The sequence below is a fragment of the Nothoprocta perdicaria genome, unplaced genomic scaffold (assembly GCF_003342845.1).
Source record: "Nothoprocta perdicaria isolate Ctin4 unplaced genomic scaffold, notPer1 scaffold_67, whole genome shotgun sequence".
Taxonomy (NCBI): domain Eukaryota; kingdom Metazoa; phylum Chordata; class Aves; order Tinamiformes; family Tinamidae; genus Nothoprocta; species Nothoprocta perdicaria.
Window position 1 is genome coordinate 2,237,780 of NW_020455943.1, and position 18,609 is coordinate 2,256,388.

General features: G+C 41.1%; 1 protein-coding gene across 1 annotated transcript; it reads left to right on the top strand.

Annotated features, from left to right (window-relative positions):
* The first annotated feature begins 465 nt into the window (after positions 1–465).
* TWF1 (twinfilin actin binding protein 1) lies at positions 466–18,235 on the top strand. The gene is made up of 9 exons (XM_026050262.1): positions 466–539; positions 3,104–3,181; positions 5,272–5,450; positions 6,305–6,400; positions 8,915–9,019; positions 12,752–12,877; positions 13,063–13,213; positions 13,619–13,740; positions 15,425–18,235. The coding sequence occupies exons 1-9, from the start codon at positions 515–517 to the stop codon at positions 15,593–15,595; spliced, it is 1,053 nt and encodes a 350-aa protein (XP_025906047.1). The 5' UTR covers positions 466–514; the 3' UTR covers positions 15,596–18,235.
* Positions 18,236–18,609: the final 374 nt, after the last annotated feature.

Below are 18,609 nucleotides of genomic sequence, written 5' to 3' on the forward strand. Positions count from 1 at the left end.
ATACTTAGTATGCCCTGTTAGTGCTTTATGTTGTTGTTGTTGTTCCAATGCTGAGCATTGACCCATTGCTAACTCCTCACAACCCAAAAGCACCAACATGAGGGCATGAGGTGCCCACAGCCCTACTACAAATGCTGAACGTGGGACCTGGGGGCTCCCGCCTGGATCACAACGCAGATTAAAGACACCAGATGCCATGCAGAACATCAAAGCCGTTTTGGGGAGAGAAAAATGAAGAAAGAGAATCCGTCTTTCGGCAGATGGTGCTTCTCAGCCTGGGCCTGAGGTGAAAACCGCTGGCTAAGGGCGTTTGTAGCGCAGGGGCCACGCAAAACGAGCGCAGCCCGGCACGGCTCGACCCGGCTCGGCTCGGCCCGGCGGGCGGAGCGCGCGAATGACGCGGGCGCATCACGTGCGCGCTCCGCCCGCCGGGCCGAGCCGAGCCGAGCCAGGCCGGGCCGGGCCGAGCCGAGCCGAGCCGAACCGGGTGTCGGCGCAGCGCGCGGCTTGCGCCATGTCGCACCAGACCGGCATCCAAGGTACCGCCGCGGCGAGCGGGCAGGGAGGGACGTGCCCCGCGGCAGCGGCTCCTCTGGGCTCTGCTGGCTTCCCGGAGCGCTCCGGGCTGCGCTTCTCCCTCCCGGGGCCGGAGCGCTGCCTGGGATCTGCAGCCACGGCGGGCTGGAAGAGCTGGAGGCTTCCCGGTGGCCCCGCAGCCGCTTTGAAGCTGCGCTAAGAGAGTCCGGCCCTGCTGCCGGCTCCTTGTGGGGGGAAGCGCTGGGAAAAGCCGCTGGCCCGGGGACGGGAGCGCCTGCAAGCGGCCGAGGCACAAGTGTCCGGGAGCCTGTTTTCCATGCTGCCAGGCCGTGGAGAACGGGAAGTGCCGGTGGAGGAGGCCGCGTTGCTTCGCAGTGCTGCCAGGTCCCTTAAATCACAGAATTAGTCAACACGGATTACGGTGCGGGATTAGGGGGCAGTTTGTGCCGGGTTTCTGCGGGCTGCGTGTTCCGTGGGTGAGCAGCGTCCTTTCCCCGCGCTCCCACGTTTATTGCTCAAAGTGACTTTTGTACCCGTGTCTTAACTGCACCTCCGAGCCCGTCCTTGCACATTTGCTGTTTGCTGAGCACGCTTTCTCCTCCTTCTCCTCCTCCTGTGTCATTTTCTGCTCTTGTTTCTCTCAAGTTTCTTGTCCCCTCTTAGATCTGAGGTGCATCTGAAATAGCCTTTATCCCCCCTTGGGGGGAATGTTGTGGTGGATCTTCCCTCCCTTTTCTTCTCCTTAGTGGTGTTGGAAGGGGAAGCAAAGAATCGCCCTGTCGCTTACTGCAGGAACCAGAGCTATGCCAGTTTTCCTTCTCATCCCTGAAAATCTTCCCGTTGTCCGAGCAGAGCCGCAGAGGGTGCGGGTGGATTCTTGGCGCGCTAAGTGGGGAGCCCCTTTGCACCTCAGCATCCCCTCCCCTCTCCCCAGGACTTGTTGAGGAGAGCGTCTCAGCTTGTCTGCCGGCAAGTTTTGTGGGCTCCACATTTTTTAAAGTGCTGTCAAGGGGAGTGCTGAGGCAGCAGGTCCGGCCCGTTCCTGGGCAGGGCACGTGCAGCTCTTCCCAAGCACCTAATGAAACCTTTCCGCTCCTGGAGCTCAGCGGCCCTCAGGCAGAATGGGCATGTTTAGCATCAGGATTGCTTTGAAAAAGAAATCCAAATTCAACTGCAAGCTGCATGCTGAGATAATAGAATTGTAATTGCATGTGCTCTACCATCAGAAAGTCTAAGCAGAGTAGTCTTCAATTCTGACTCTTAAAACCCAGGTAAAAAAACAGATCACTTACTAGTAAGAGAGTTTCTCAAACCCTGGTGTTTTGTCTTCAGCTGTTACTTCAGGAGCTGCCACGGTTCTGGTGTTGCTGCAGTAGCCACCCCGGTGTTTTTGCTCTTGTTGTAGTGTGCAGCTTTGATGTTACTACTAGGATGAAGAGCAAAAGGTAATAGATGAGGAGAGGACAAAAAATGTCCTAGAGATCATACGGTCTGGAAAATAGCATAATGTTAGGGTGCTGAATGGGATTTTGCACCCATGGAAGCAGACAATTAGAAAAGCTGGCAGTAAATGACACTGGGGCTGAGCACTCCTTAATGGGGAAATGCTACCTAAGGTAGAGCTGGCATGGGACTGGTAGCCCACGGAGCTTAATCTTGTATAATGCTCTTCTTGACCACATTTTGGAGGTCCTGAACCATCTGTGCATCACCTTGATACACAAATATGAAATGTTTTGAACATGGAGAGCAGCATCGCCGGCTGCGGCCACACCGCCTGTTGTTTGGCCTCGATGCGGCTGCAAATAATCCTCTTCCTTGGGTTCCTGCTTTTATAGCAGATGTTTGTCCTGCTGCTGCAGGGCTCTTTGTTGTGGGATTACTTAGAAGAGTGGCTCGCAATAAATTTCTTCAATAAATGCTGCACCCACCCCTGCCTAGGGTACAATTAAGCAGACTTGCACTCAGAATATTCAGAAGAGCACCTGAGATGAGAATGATCTTCATATTCGAGCTTAGTGAAATGTCATGTTTGTATCATGTTGTCAACGTGCAGTTTATAAACTGAAATTTTTAGCTACTTTGCAAATTCATTATAAATTTATCATGTTTGCTTAGTTGTGCTTTGGCCTTATTAAGAGCTATACAAGAAGATTTTATATCAGCCTTTACTCTTCAGAGCAGTGTCCTTAGGAGAGACTAGTAATTTCAATTGAAAAATGTGCCTATTTTACTGTGTTACTAAAAGACTTACTATGTGACAAGCCATCTTTTCACTCTAATGAAAATTCTACAGTATGTAAGAAAGCTGGGCTGTTTTATCCCCCCCCCCTTTTTTTTTTTCTCCTTTATTTGTAATGTTGTCATCACCTTTTTGCTGTATCCCAGTGATTGGGACAGGAGGAACACAGCGGGAAATGAGTTTGCTATCTTTTTCCAGTCCAACTTTGTTGTAGAAGTCCAGCTTTTTATTTCCCTAGGACAGGGAAAAATTGAGAAAGGTAAAATATCATTGTACATTGAAAGTTTTCATTCAGTTATTTTTATTTTCTCTTTTTTTTTCCAGCTAGTGGAAACCTTAAGGACACCTTTGTTGGAGCCAGAAATGGACAATACAGACTTTTAAAAATAGTCATTGAAAATGGTTAGTCATTTTTTTTTCTCCAGATCCTTTTAGGTATTTCCTTGTTGTTTAGTAACCTATGTGTATAGTTGTTTTTTATAAAAATTGCAAAAAATAGCATTACTGAGATCTTTGTATACTGAAGGTAGGATTGAATTTTTGGTGACACTGTAATTTTCAGTATAATGCAGGGCAGTATTCCTACTTATTTCTTTTGGGAATGTACTTAGAAATTACCGTTTAAGTGCATAAAACACAGCATTGCTTTGTCCATCTTTAAAATGTATCAGATATTGACCTCACTTTTTTGTTCTTCAGTCATTTATAGTACATTAAAGTAGCTGTTGGTTGGGAACATGCATGTGTGTATATATACATACGCACATGTACATTTATCCTCAGATAAGCATCCTGTTATCATCTTTGAATTTGCTTTTGTTAGGAAGTCCTACGCTGGTTTTATATTGCTTTTCTGAAGGAATCAGCAATAATAGCTTTAGAGGCTGTATTTGTTTCATCAAATTTGGTTCATTTGTTTCCCTGTGGTAGCGTTTCTTCAGCACAGGTTAGCAAATGCTGCCATGGCGCTGAATTTGATTTCATTAGGCAAGATAAAAAGCTGTGCTTTTGAATATGCACTACTTTTTCAATATAGAATGAAGGCTAAAGATGGAAAGTGTCTTCCATTTATATCAAAAGCTTTTCTTTCCATTATGTGTCTATATTTTACCTATAAGTAGAAGCAGAATTCAGTCTCATAGTATTTCTTTCCAAAGTTCATAAAGAAAAGTGTAGCACTCAAAAATGGTAGAAGAGGGACGGTTGCCTCATCTGTCTGCAGCAACTCTTATTTTTCAATAGAAAACTCAAATTAGCAGGACTCAGTTTTAGTTTTACTAAGACAGCAGGTTTGCTGCTGGGCAGTGTTATTCCTCTAATTGCATTTTTCTGTCTAAATCCAAGCGAGTTCAAAGCCATCTGGAGTTTAAGAATTGGCAAGTACATTTGAATACTCATAAGGCTCCTATGTCTGGTATTGCAGCTACTTAGAAGCTGCTGCAGAGAGGTGCCAAACATTCTCCGTCTGAACTGCTTATGTTCAGTGTCTTGGAAAATTAATGTGGAAGAGCGGCTTGTTTGGAAAGATTCACTGTATAAGGGCATCTGTACTGTCTTGTGCTCTTGTCTGGAAGGCTAGAGCTTAGCTCTTGGTCTTACAGAAAATTTAGTCTATAGACTAAATATTATCATGGTCCCTAACCCACTGGAATCTAATTTAAACAAAATGTTTCTCTTTTGGGCAGGGGGACTAGTATTTAGTGGCTTATAAATATTTTGGTTAATAGGTTGATAAATATTTTGAAAAATACTATGGTAATATTTTGTTCTGGAAGCTACCATGTGGTTTGTAAGGAAGGAAGGGAAATCTTGTTTCAACTTACACATAATTAAATCTAATTGAAAGTATTCTGTGTGGAATTAAGCCAATTATACATAATAAATTACTTCATTTAAAGAGTCTGTAGTTTTGAAGCTGTATTAAAAAGGGTTTTATCTGCTTAAATTGTCAAGTTAAAGTGTTCAGTGCAAGCATATTCATTCCAAATTCTTTTCACTATGTATCTGGTTTACTGACTCCTTACAATAAATGCAAACACTGTTACGTTGTAGCAAGAGCAGGAATAATTCTAAAGATCAAAAGCTTACTCTCATCTTGCATCCACCTAAATACTCTGATATAAAAATAAACCAATTGTCACAGTGTAGTTTTTCAGTCTGTGTGTCTTGTGCTAAAACACTAACATCAGTCTTATCCCTGCAGATCAAAGAACTTGATGGCAACCAGTACATTGCTTCTTGTTTATTTATCTATTTATTTATTTTTTGTATTTGGGTCAGGCTTGTGCAGGAGTTTTCCATCTTTGACTATTCTTGACTTCCATTATTGCAGATATAAGTATGGAAAACAAGTGACTTCAAATTAGTCTTGTTGCTAGTCTACAGTGCTTAAATGCCTAGTTACTGTAATAAGTTCTTATTGAAATTGCTAATTTTAATAACCAGTGTTACTGATATTGCTGCTAATGCGTAACTTTGGTTGTTGTCTATAGAACAGCTTGTTGTGGGATCCTCTAGGCAGCCGGCTGGATCGTGGGAGAAGGATTACGACACCTTTGTTCTTCCCCTCCTGGAGGACAAGCAGCCCTGCTATGTTCTGTACAGGTTAGACTCTCAGAATGCTCAAGGATACGAGTGGATCTTCATCGCGTGGTCCCCCGATCACTCCCCGGTGAGCATCAGTCATGGGAAACTGCACAGCCGTGGGATTTTTCAGCAGTGTCTTTGGCTTCAGGTGCTGGGTGTGAACGATTTGGGGGATGTTTATGGAGCACTCCCACCTCCTTACCCCCAAGGAAACTGGGGAAACAACCCCATTTGCTGGTTAAGGAGCAGTATGAGTGGCTCTAGATGAACTCCAGCTGATCCAATTAGTTTTTAGGTAGATTAAAGGAGGCAAAACAGGCTTTTACTATTTTTTTTTCCTACTTTTCTGTGCATGTTGTTTCATGAAATCCATGGCAAGATATAGGTCAGAAATCTGAATTGGTGCCATCGCAGGGGGAAGGATTCTAGCAGGAGCTCAAGCTGTTTATTCCGTGTGGCTCTCAGGCTGGCCAGTTGGCACTCGTGCATCTGTGACCGACCACAACATGAGCTGCTTCCACAGCAGGTAGTCAGAGAGCAGAGAGAGTCACAAATTTCTGGGAGAACTGGAATACCATGTTTGGGAAGACAGGAAGTAAAGTTATTCCCAGGTTCCTACAACTTTCACTAGCATTTAGGACATATTAAGAGACGAAAGGGTTGACTCATAATTAAAGCTGCACATTTGAATTACTTGGTTGATATTGCATGGTAAAATGTCTCCTAGTATCCTTAAGAATTGAATAGCATATGTTTTTACCTTGTTCCAAAACTCATTCTGTGAAATTTAATCTATATTAAGAAGTACAAATTTAAATTACAGTTTCAGCTGTAAAATATGGGGAAAAAAGGTTTTTTTAATAGACTTAACATATAAAAATGCTAGTTTTTGAGTATACCTAAGGAAAAACAAATGAAGATTGTCTTGTGATATTCTAGGTTCGTCAAAAAATGTTGTATGCGGCAACCCGGGCAACACTTAAGAAAGAATTTGGAGGTGGCCATATTAAGGATGAAGTATTTGGGACAGTTCAGGTATGTTTTTCTTTCTAAAGTCAGTATGCTGTTGTAAAATCAGCGACTTAAAACAAGTCGCTTAAACTGATTTTACAAGTCAGTATGCTGTTTTAAGTCGCTGATTTTACAAGTATGAATTTGTGGTGTTTCTGCTCTTTTTTGATGAAGGCGAGGGGAGGAGAGGGGAAAGGTCAAAAGGCATGTCTTTTATTCAAGTGTTTAAATGTAATTCTTGCTTGAGAAATATTTCAGGCTAAGGAGTCCTTGCTTCCAATATGAAAAGTATCTAGGAATAATAGGAGAATCTTTCAAGCTCACTACATGCATGCCAATCCTCAAAAAAGCCTTTACACTAAAACTTTTAGGCTGATATTTGCAAAGGCCTTTCAGATGTACGATTCCAAATCAGAAATTAGGATGTCATGGCTATCTGTGGTCATTAATATCTGAAAAAAGAATGTTTTTATCTTAAGAAATAATAAAGTGCATTTTCTAAATCTGACCATAAAATGCAACTGGGGTCCATGGCTACTATCATTATTTATAGAAGCAGAATTCTAGTAGTTACTGATTTCTTTAATGTAAATACCAGTAGTTGAATGTTCAACTGTTGTAAGATATTTGGAGGTTATTTTGTATAAAGTCTAATGATGTTCTAAGGAGCGTTTAATTGCTGCACATAAATGCAAATCTGGAGCTGTTGCATTACCTCAGTTACCCTGGAACGTGGTATTCTATGTGATAGTGATGTCTGCCTGATTGACCACCCCAGCACAATTGTGCTCTTCTAGTATATTGCAAATTTTAAACACATACAAGTTAAGAGTTCTTGAAAAAGCAAAATTCCAATAACTGTCTGGAAAAATGATGATTATTTAAAGATCCAAATTAGCTCTCCTCTTGCTCTTCTTTAGCAAACACATAATGTGTAGCAGGTATGTTCTGCTGGTTTGTCATATGCAGAGATCTGAGCCAAAGCCCAGGCACTGTTGGTTCAAGCATATAGCTGTGAAAGAAGGGAAGGAGCTGGGGCCTGGGAGGAACAGAGGATGCTGGTGAAACCTTGCAAAGAAATGTGATTATTGTGTCGAGCATGTTAACTTAAGATGCAAATCCAAAGGGAAATGAGCCTAATAATTTCCCTGCTCTTTAAGTAACGTGTTTGTTATGTTCAGCATTACCATGGAGTGAAGGCTGTGTTATCCTAACACACACTAATAAGCCTATCTTGGAGAGGCTGTGGTCTAAAGAAGCAGATAACCCAGTTGCTAAGAGGGTTTACTGGTAAAGGTCGCGTTGTTTCTTGTGGCCATTCTTTCAGCTAATCTCTTAGCACCGCAGGCAGTGAAGTGTTAGCAGCAGGGCCTGTCATAAGTGGAATTTGCTTCTAGCCCTGGAGCTCGGAGCTCAAGGCTGACTTTCCAAGGAGCACTGCAGTGCTTTGCCGTTGTTATTTCAGAACGGGCACTTTGAGAATGAAGTCCATATAATAGTTCTATAGTTTATTTTATCTCTAAATAAACATAATTATATTTAATGTCTTTATAAAGTTAAGAATTGCCTCTAGTGTTCGCCCTAGTGAAGATCACAGCTTCTTCAAAGCACTGGAGTCACAAATCTTGATCATCAGTATCCAGTGGTCTACCCATGTGCTTTTTTTGTCCTTACCTTCTGCTAGAGCAAGGATGGTTTAGGTACAACCAGTTCTGGTATCGTGATGGAACTGGGCTGTGATCCCATGTGTTGCTTCACATAGATCAACCGTCTGTTACCTCTGAGTTCTGGAAGCGAGACATACTGGAATATTGGCCCTGGGAATGATCTGCCTCCTCCAGAAAGAGAAAAGCAAAAAAGGAGCTTTCAGTTTCTCAGGGGTGGAGTAGAAACCCCTCTTTGCCTGCTAGTATAAAGTCCTGCCCTTTACGAGAGACACCTTATTTATAAAAGCAGAGCAGCATTCACCTCTGGTATGGGCATCTCTGCAGAGAGCCAGAGCTGGCGCTGAGCGTTAATTCCCCAGGGTGGCTGTCAGAATCCATCGCTGCTGGGAATCTTCATCCCGAGCTGTTTGCTGTATTCCATGCACGTGTTTGGTATCTGTCTGCAAGCAGTATTCCCAGCTGCCGTTTTCTAGGTAGAAAACTACCAGTCAGCTACCCATTTAGCTCTCTGGAAATGCCTATTTTATAAGAAGATTTTTCAAATAAGAAATGTGGCACTTCGGTTGATGTTTTGTTCAAGCCGACTGAATAACTTTATGCCTTAGTCTACATGAAGTCTGATTTTTAAATTAGCAAGGCAATTAGAGGCCAGTGTGGATGTGCTGCCTGCTATTGAGTAAGAAGGGCATCGGAGCAGCCCAGTGGAGCCTGTTGTTCAGGAAGCCAAACTGATTTGCTCCTGTGCCTGTAATCCGTCAAATAGAATGAATATAATAACGCTGTACATAAATGCTTTTCTATTCTGCATGGAGTATCTTTGAAGAAAACTTACATTACTATAAAATAGTTGATACTTACACTCTGCTTTCAGGATGATGTTTCACTGCATGGCTATAAAAAATACTTGATATCACAGTCTTCCCCTGCGCCTCTGACTGCAGCAGAAGAGGAACTTCGGCAAATTAAGATCAATGAGGTACCTACGTGGCCGTAGAGCATGGGTGGAGGGGGAACTGCCTGTGGAGTTCTTTAATATTATAGAAAGGTGTCTTTCTAGATTTGGGGGGGGGGGGGAAAAAAAGCAGATGAGAAAATGAGATGTTTCTGAAAGTTTTGAGTAGGTGAGAGTGTATTGTTTTTATCTCTCTGAGCTGAGATTCCAAGGTGATGATAAGTGGAGGTAGGAATGCTGAGTTTGCAAGGCCAAGTATGTGAGTTGGAGGCCTAGCAGTTAAGAGCTGAGCTGTTGCAACTTTGTCCTTAACCATGCTTGGTATCACTGGTTGTGCTTCACTGCCCAGAAAAATTTCCCGTGGTAGCAAAACCTGTGGGGAGAATGCAAAAGAGCAAGTATGTCAGTGAATAATCCTAAAGAGTATCTCAGCAGCCTTACCCTTGTTGGGCAATTTCATAGTTTCCAGGACCAGTTCACTGTCCTCATGACTGCGAGAAGTTGAATAGAATTCCAATTAAAACGCCTTTCTTCTTTTTTTTTCCTCTTTTTTTATTCCTCACTAAAACAAAGAGCTAGTCCTTTACAAGACTAATTGCTTTGTCACAAGCTCTTCATGAAACATCTCTAACAAACACCTTTAACCGAATTGTGCATTACCCAGTAACTGAACTGTTTCATTGTCCCTTATGAAAGAGGATTCTTTTCTTGTGATGTTTCCTCCCTTGATCACTCTGTTCATACATGTATTCAAATAGCTCTTACGTTGAGCCTAATAGTTCTTTAGGCCTATTTTACAGCACTGTCTGTGTGTTTGAGAGCTGATTTGTTTTTGCAGCTGGATGCCAGGAAGCCGTCCTGTTAAATGCAGCTCTTTGTCTTTTCTCTAGAGAATTTCACTTTCTAACGTGCTGATGCTGCATTTCTGTTGTGGTTTGCTTCTTCCTTGACCTTTATTTTTGGCCTTTGTGCCTTTTGATATTTTCCATCCATTCAATGACTCAATGTAGAAATGCATTCATGTTTACAATGTAGCATTTGATGATCAAATTTTATATTGTACTTGAACAGTTTAAAAACTTAAAAAAAAATGAAGAAATTAAAACTTTTGTACTGTTAATGATCATTTACTTCTAGTATTAATATTTTATACAGTGCATGGATTTTAAGAGCTGATTCACGTAGGCCCAAAGCCTGTGTTATTACGAAACTTTGGCAGCAGTAGCTGTGCTGCTCTGTGAGAGAGAAGCTGCAGATTGCTGTAGATTTTGGCTTTGTGTGAAGCATCTCGCACAAAGTGTGGTAACTTAAGCTCTTCATTTATTTTTCCACCCCTGTAAAGGCCATAGTTAGACTTGCTGAAACCATATTTCATTAACTTTCCTCGGTTAGTTTCCGAAAGCTAGAAAGCTTTCTAACAAAAAAAAAAAAAAAAAAAGAGAGAGAGAGAAGAATATGCACATGGAAATTAGAATTCTTTTTTTTTTTTCCTAAGAAATATTTTAGTGAGTCAGATAAAAGGCTTGCTGGTCCTGTGTCAGGGCTGTGGGCAGCAGCAGGAACCTAGGAAGGGCAAGAGCAGGGCAAGAAAACCGTGACAATTCCCTCTCTCTCCGTGTTGGCAGGCCGGGATCTTCCTGAGCAAGGTCTTAGTACTTAATTTTTCTTGATGGCTTTTTCATCTGTGCTCCTCTTGCTGTTTTTCTAAATCCACACAAAGTTTCTGTTGTGCACAGATCCAATGCCAGTGCGTTCCACAGGGAACTACTGCCTGCTGTCCTATAGCTACTGCAATACCCTACACATGTATGGGAAATTCCTCACTCTTTTTTTCTTTTCTTTTTTCTTTTTTTTTCTTTTTTTATCTTTTTTTCCTATTATATCCATGGGATCTCTCTTGTATTCCTTCTCAGTTATCTCTTCCAGGCTGAAGAGTCCTAATCTACTTAGTTGTTCTTCTCAAAGAAGGTACTCCATACTTTTGATCCTTTGCCTTTCTCTGTGTTTTTTTTCCAATTCTACTATTTAATTTCTGAGTTGGAGGGATGGGGAAGCCTGAACTGCATGTGGTACTCGAAATGTGGGCATGTTGCTGATACCTGCAGTGCGTAGTGATGTGTCCTGTTCTTGTTCTCTGCTCTTCTAACGGTCTATAATGTTTCATTTGGGTATTTTTGGTTATTGCTTTGGTTTGTTTTTGGTCTTAACCGACACTGGCAACTGGGCTGCACTTTTGTTGAGCTACTTACTGTGACGCCCGTGATCTTCCTCATAAACAGGAACAGGCAGTCTCAGTGTCCCACACCGTGCGAGTAGGATAGGGGCTGGTTTTCTCCTGTGTGCAGGAGAAATTGCTGTACATTCCTGTGTATTGCATTTCACCTGCCATTTCATTATCCACTCAGCAGTCACCACTAACAAATCTCAATGTGAGTTCTTAAATTTTTAACTACCTTAAGTGTTTCATTTTGCTTTAATGGTCTGAAATAATTTGCAATATAGACTGTTACGTATAGAACATATCTCTAAACTTGGAGTGCACAGTTCCTCTCTTCCCCTACCTCCCCGCAGAGTTCACAGCTGGTATTTGTGGGGTGTTTTTTTTCCTATTTTTATGTGTAATATATATATTATTTTAATTTTATGACCCTTACTATATTTTTTAAATCAGGCTTTTATGCAGATATATTAGGAGCACATTTTGTAAATGTTTGTATTCAGTTTTGTTAATAAATTGATTATTCTCAGTATTAAAGCAAGTGCTTCTCAGGAAAGCTCTTCTTTTAAAAGCTGCACTATAAGTTAGTATTTCTTCATGTATTTTGATCTTTTTCTTTTCCTTTTTCTATCATTCTGTTTTATGCTTCATGAGCATGCAATTTTAATTTAATCTGAAAATCTTCCAGTTGATAGACTAATCCTTTCAATTTTTACTGTTTTTTTTTCCTGTCTGTAGCATTTTGCTGCTTCATCTCTGATTTAATGTACTTGTGAATTTGAAAAAGGAAATCAGTATTTTCCAAAGCTTCTAAGTAGCCAGTAGATTCACTGGTTAGAATCTAGAAAACTGGAAACTAGAGCATTGACAGTGATAACTTTTTAATTTTTATTTATTTATAAGTTTTTTGAAAGTGTCCTTAAGAAAACAGTCCTTTTCTCTTGAATGGTTTACATGATTAACATAACTAGATTGTGAGCAATTGTCTGACTTGTGCTTAGCCTGGATTTCTGTTTTATGTCAAAAATTCAAAAGAAATCTCTGTTTTTGATTTGCCTTCTGCTTGGCATAGGACTCGTGGGAGAGGGCCTGAAGCCAGAGGGAGGGAAGTTGCTTTTATTTTCCTTCCAGTTGGGTGGGTTTGTTCAATTCTCTTCCTACCTTTCAGAATCTTTAATTACTAAAAATGACATGCATTTTGATCTAAATTTTTTTCGAGATACAAGCAAAGCTTATAAGCAGCTAATAAATTAGTTAATAAATACAACCTAGCATATGAAAACCCAACAGTTTCCTCCTGGCTTACTTCCCAGGCAGAGAGAGGAAGCTGTTCCCAGGTAGGCAGCAAGTGGGGCCTGTAAATTCATGCAGCTCCGGCGAGTCCCGGGGTGGTGTTTCAGGGCAGCCGGCTGTCGCTGTGCGGCTGTTGCTGCCTCCGGGTACAGCCGCACGCGTCGCCTTGCCTGCCGCTTGTACGACGCCAAGCGGGGGCTCGCCGGGCTCCCCGGCGGGCCTCAGGTGCCCCGTGTTGCTTGCAGGTGCAGACGGATGTTGGCATAGACACCAAGCATCAGACGCTGCAGGGAGTGGCCTTCCCCATTGCTGGAGAAGCTCTTCAGGCGCTGGAGAAATTGAGAAACAAGCAGCTCAATTATGTGCAACTGGCAAGTATAAAATACTTCCGTTTTACTCTTTTAATAAGATTGAACAGATTGCCTACATATTAAATAATGAGCATATATGGCATATACTGATATGCTGAATTGGGTTGTTATTTTTTTTTCCTGCCATGTTCTCTGGTTTGCTTTCTGCATATTAACTATATTTGGGTTTGTTTTGTTGACAACAGCAAATCGATATGAAAAATGAAACTATTATTTTGGCCAACACCCTTCATACTGAACTTAAGGACTTGCCAAAAAGAATTCCAAAGGATTCTGCGCGTTACCACTTTTTCCTCTATAAGCACACCCACGAAGGGGACTATTTGGAATCCATAGGTATGTGGAATACTTCCCTATGTGAAATTTCATTGACTTGTTTGCAGCAGCTTAGTCATCTTGACGTGGAGTTAGCTGTTTAGCTTTGGAAATCTGATCTTTAAGCGACACCATAAACTTCAGTGCCATTGGTTGTGAAAGTGAGACTTGTGAAGAGTCCTTGTGTTTAGAAAGTACAGAGATACTCTTTTTGATAATGAACATTAAACATCCAGAAACAGTGCACACAGGAGAAGGTACTGGCCATTCATGGATCCCATATCTGAAATTACACATTCAGAATGATGTTAAACCTTCCCCTTCAGACTGCCTAGTGCGTTTCTGCTGCCTCTCTGCTGCAAAGGATTTGATGATAAAGGTTCTCACATGTGGTCTGTTTTGTTCTGACTGTATTTTCCGCTGCAGTTTTCATCTACTCGATGCCAGGATACACCTGTAGTATACGCGAGCGGATGCTGTACTCGAGTTGCAAAAGCCCCCTGTTAGAAATTGTGGAGAGACAGCTGTGGATGCAGATAATTAGAAAAGTAAGTGAGTGTGCTGGTATTTTCTCCATCCTTCTGTCCCTTTCTTGATACCTCACCATAGCTGTGTCTGCCACCGCTTTCTCTGAAGGAGAGAAATGTTGAATAGTTGCTAAATTATGTATAAATGCCTGTCCTCCACAAGAAACACTTGTGGATAAAACAGGTGTATTTAAACTTAAGACATTATAGTTTTTCTGTGATTCATAATTTCTGCCTTTTGGTAGATTTAGCAAATATGTCCTTTAGTCTCAAGGGAATGTTTGACAGTATTTTGAAGTATTTTGAATACTCGCAAGTAACAGTTTGACAGGCCTTTTAGTAAGATATAATGTGGCCCACAACATACTGTTGTTTCTGAACCCTGAATTTAAGAACAAAGTTACTTGAGGATTTTCAAAATAGTGTATTTTAGGCTGCAGTTCTCAAATATTAATTGCTATCTTATCAGTCATTGGCAAGGGCAAATTCCGATTTGTGGGCAAGCTCATCTTTTCTCGCTAAAGATTGTGCAGCTACTCATGAAGAAAGAGTGTCTTATCACTGCTAGCAAACAGACCATAGCAATAGTCTCTTCATGCACTATATGACCTTTGGTTCTGTTCTTAATACTTGTGCCTCTACTGTGTGTCTCTTAATTTAGGAGGACTTTCGGATTTGGTTTCTAAGGGGATTACATCTGCCTAAAGTAATAGAATGAATATTAGCCATTTTTACACCTAATTATTTCTTAGAAAGTTTCTTTTTACAGTTAAGCATGAGAGCCCTGTGACCCTTGAAGATGGTGGTAGACACTTTTCTGAAGCACCTGCTGTTGCAGAGATAGAGCAGCTGGTGGCTCCTCCAGGACCACGAGGTGCTAAATCCTCAGCAGGACGGGGGCAAAGCATTTCTGTCAGTGCTACCTCCCCACAATTAAACCCAGTGGGGTTTGGCTTGAGAATGGTATCTTCTCTCCATTCAGGTTTATATTTTTACATTTAAAAAAATAACAACAACAGCATCAGTATTTACACATCAAATTGACTTTAGCATTTTCCCTGGCTTGAATAAATGCTCTTTAAAGCTGAGCTGCGCTAGTCCACTAATCACATAAGCTGTTTCTCACCTCCCCTCCAATTTCAGGAGACAACAGTATATTATAAATGTTGCTTTTTACAAGTTTAAATTTTAAAGCGCTTTTCAAATGAAAATTTTTAATTATTAGGATGTGATTACTCCATTGGGACAATTAAAAGCTTTTCCTTCAGAGGGCAGAGTAAGAGAATGAACTCAGTTCTGAAAGGCCACATGCTGCTTCCTTGCTCATACTAAGGAAGGAGTAATGAAGCCCTTGTTTCCACACGGGTTGCTGCTTCCCAGCGTTAGCACCCACGCGTGCTGTGCCAAAGCTGGAGGCTGGGGAGGTTTCTCGGTGTATTTTCTGTGTAGTTGTGCCGCTGCTTCAGGGAGAACCAGTAAAGTTAAATCACACTTCCCAATACTGGCTGAGAGGGATCTCGGGAAAATCTGCCCAGGACTATTGAGATTAGGCACAAGTAAGTTGGGGAACACTTCATGCTAGACTCTGAACTTTCTTGCACATGCTGGTTTTAATACAGCATTAAGAACTTTAGCAAGCCAGCATTTCTAACTGTTATTAAACGTGCTTTTGAGATGAGTATGATGAACTGCTTCTTTTTGGCAGATTGAAATAGATAATGGTGATGAGCTAACTGCTGACTTCCTTTATGAAGAGGTTCATCCAAAACAACACGCACACAAACAGAGCTTTGCTAAACCGAAAGGTCCCGCTGGGAAAAGAGGAATTCGGAGACTGATCAGAGGTCCTGCAGAGACTGAAACACCTTCTGATTAAAAGCTGTTGTTTGCACTATCAGTAAGATACTACGGCGAGAAACAAAATTGTGGTTTTTGTTAATGAACTGAAATCATCCCGTAGATGGTAGGAGAAAAAACTTTTTCTACTCTTCCCCCTCCTCATGACAGCACCACGTAGACTTTCTGTTTACCATGTTTGATGACGTATGGAAGAGGTGGATATTTCAGTACTAGAGACTAAACTGATATTACTTTACTTTAAATTAGAATCCATTATTTAATAGCTATACCTATGATCGTAACCTTCATGGGCAGAAATCTATTACAGCCTTTTTATTCCATGGGTAGTTTCATTGCTTGTCTAGGAGCAGAGCTGTGTTCATCTGAGTCTAGCTGAAACCACTGGGACTTATGTGACGAGCACTGCAGCGTTGTCCTAGGCAAGGCTTTATTTTTCCCTTATAGCTCTCATGGATGACACTACAATAGAAGGCTTTCTTCTGATTTTGATGTGATGCATTATTTGATTTGGTTTTCTTAGTAGAAAAGTTGATTTAAAAATCTATTATTAAAAAAAAAAAAGAAAGAAAGAAAAAAGATGCAGAAGATGCAGATGGTCAGGAATGGGTGACATTTCTTTCCTTGCTAAAAATAAATAAGTAAATGAATAAATAAAGGCATGATCATTCCAAATGAAGCAATTTTGTGGAATTGTCTTTTACGGAAATCTGATTTAAACCACTACAGCTTTTCCAGACTTTGATACTACTCCTAAGCCTTTTATGTTAAGTACCAAACTATCAAGTAAAATGTAATTACAAGTGCGTGAGTCAGGAAACTTGATAGATTATGGAGCTGCTTCAAAGCAATATACTTAAATGTTTCTATAAAAGCTGATTACCTGGACACTTGGATCTAAAACTAAATTCGGTTAAAAAAAAAAAAAAACTTGCTCCATGATGCTGAGTTATTCTTGATTTCAGATTCTTTTCTGTTGCATTTACAGTATCTAATGGAATTTGATACATTCAAGATGATCTAAAAATGATTTTCTGAATGTTTGAACTTTAATAGTAACTTAAATCTGTATCAAAAGATTCAGATTTAGGTAACTAGGTCTTGAAAAAACAGCTGGCAGCACCTGGCTACTGTTTTGTCCTTTTGATTTTTTTTTCTTCTTCTCTACAGACTAAAATCAGAAGAGTATGAATTTGATTAAACACAGTTTAATCTGTTTAATAGGAATAAGAAAATAGATGCATTTTACAAATAGACAAAAGAAGAATTAGATGTGAAAATCACATACTGAATGAGTTGAAATATTTAAAATTATAGAGGCAGGTATCTAGTGGAGAAAGTATATTCCCCAGAGGGAACTTGGTTTTTGGTGTTCTGCATGTGGGTTTTGTGCTTTTTGATTTCTAGAGCCATGTGAATTGCAAGTCTTGGTTTACTGCATAATATTATCATAAATTGTGGTTGTTTGCATTACGAAGGTGCGTCACATTATTCTTACCTGATGGAAGGTGTATTTTAACCTGCTCCTTAGGGACGTAATACCTTGACAGTACGAGTACCTGGCAAAATTCCTGTCATTTCACTTGGAGATGCTGACATGTTATCAACCCTTTGGAGACTGCACTGTATAATGTGAAGACTGTATAGTTTTTGGTTTCACTGCTTTCTGTTCTTCATCTGCAGTAGAAATTTTACATCTTGGCTGTTTTTATTTTATCTTATACACTATGTGAATCCCATTCAGCAGCTCTTTACCCTTGGAGCATCTCCGTGTTCTCAGTGGTACCATATCCAGGGCATCACAGACTGGTTGAGGTTGGAAGGGACCCTTGGAGAGCATCTAGTCCAACCCCACCACATTCCACCAGGGACACACTCCTTTCCTGCCTCTCCCCATAGGGTTCTACCTATGACCAGTCAGGCAGATATCACTGTCTTTTAAACATAGTTAGCTCACTCCACACTGCAGATAAGGGCACTTTCAGTTTACGACAGAATCATTTTGGCACTTTTTTTTTTTTTTGATTTATTGAGGTTAGTAAAGGTTATTAAGGTTATGATAAGGTTAATGGCCGACCATAGCAGTTAAAAATCACTGCTAGGGAGCTTGTTTGAATCCAGTATTCCTGGCCCTGTGCACACCTGCCCTGGCTGACACTTTTACATTTGTTTTTTGCAACCAGTAGACTGAGTAAAGAAGTCAGGTTTTTAATACTAAATGTTCTGGAAAATGAACAGCTTGACATGCTATAGATATGTGCGTTTATTTATATTTTTTTCCCTCTAAATTCTGTTCAAGGCTTATTTGACCATAAACAGTTTTTGATGAGTTGAGCCTAAACTGGACCTTTGAAGATACCTTATCTTGCAATATTTTCAAAATTATTCAAATTATTCAAATTCAAAATTATTCAAATATATTGCCAATGTCTGTTCACAGTTGCCCCTGACCACCCTCCCAAGTAGTGTCCTGAGCACATTTCCTCCTCCTGTCTCCCCTAAAAGAACCACTGCTGCACCAGCCTCCTCTCCCACGTGAGGTGGTGCCTCCCTGCGCTGCTCCCCACAAAGCAATAAGAAGCACCTCATCTTCTTGCAAGATGCCTCACGTTGACGGCTGCTCAGCTGCCTCACGTTCCTCTCCACCTGCTCGCTGTTAATGGACCTTCAGAGCCAGCACTAAATGAGGGCATTAATAAAAGTTGTTCTGTGAACTGCTCCGGGTCCTTTAAAGGCTGAGAGTGGCCGGCCTGAGGGTTGGTGTCTTCACAAAGTGCGGCAGCAGCGCGGCCCCTTGCAGCTACCTTGAGCGCTGGGGGGGTCATTAGTGAAAGCCACAAGCAATAAGGTAATTATTTTTGAAATGCTGCAGTTACAAAGGACTAAAGTAGGGAAAATTGGATCTTTTAATACAAGAAAAAACCCTAGTGGAGGCTAACCGACTAAGGTAAAAATTGCTCTATTTCTTGGATGAATCCATTGTTAAAGGAAATCTTTGATTATGGTACCTTATGTATTGAATGTAAGCCACTT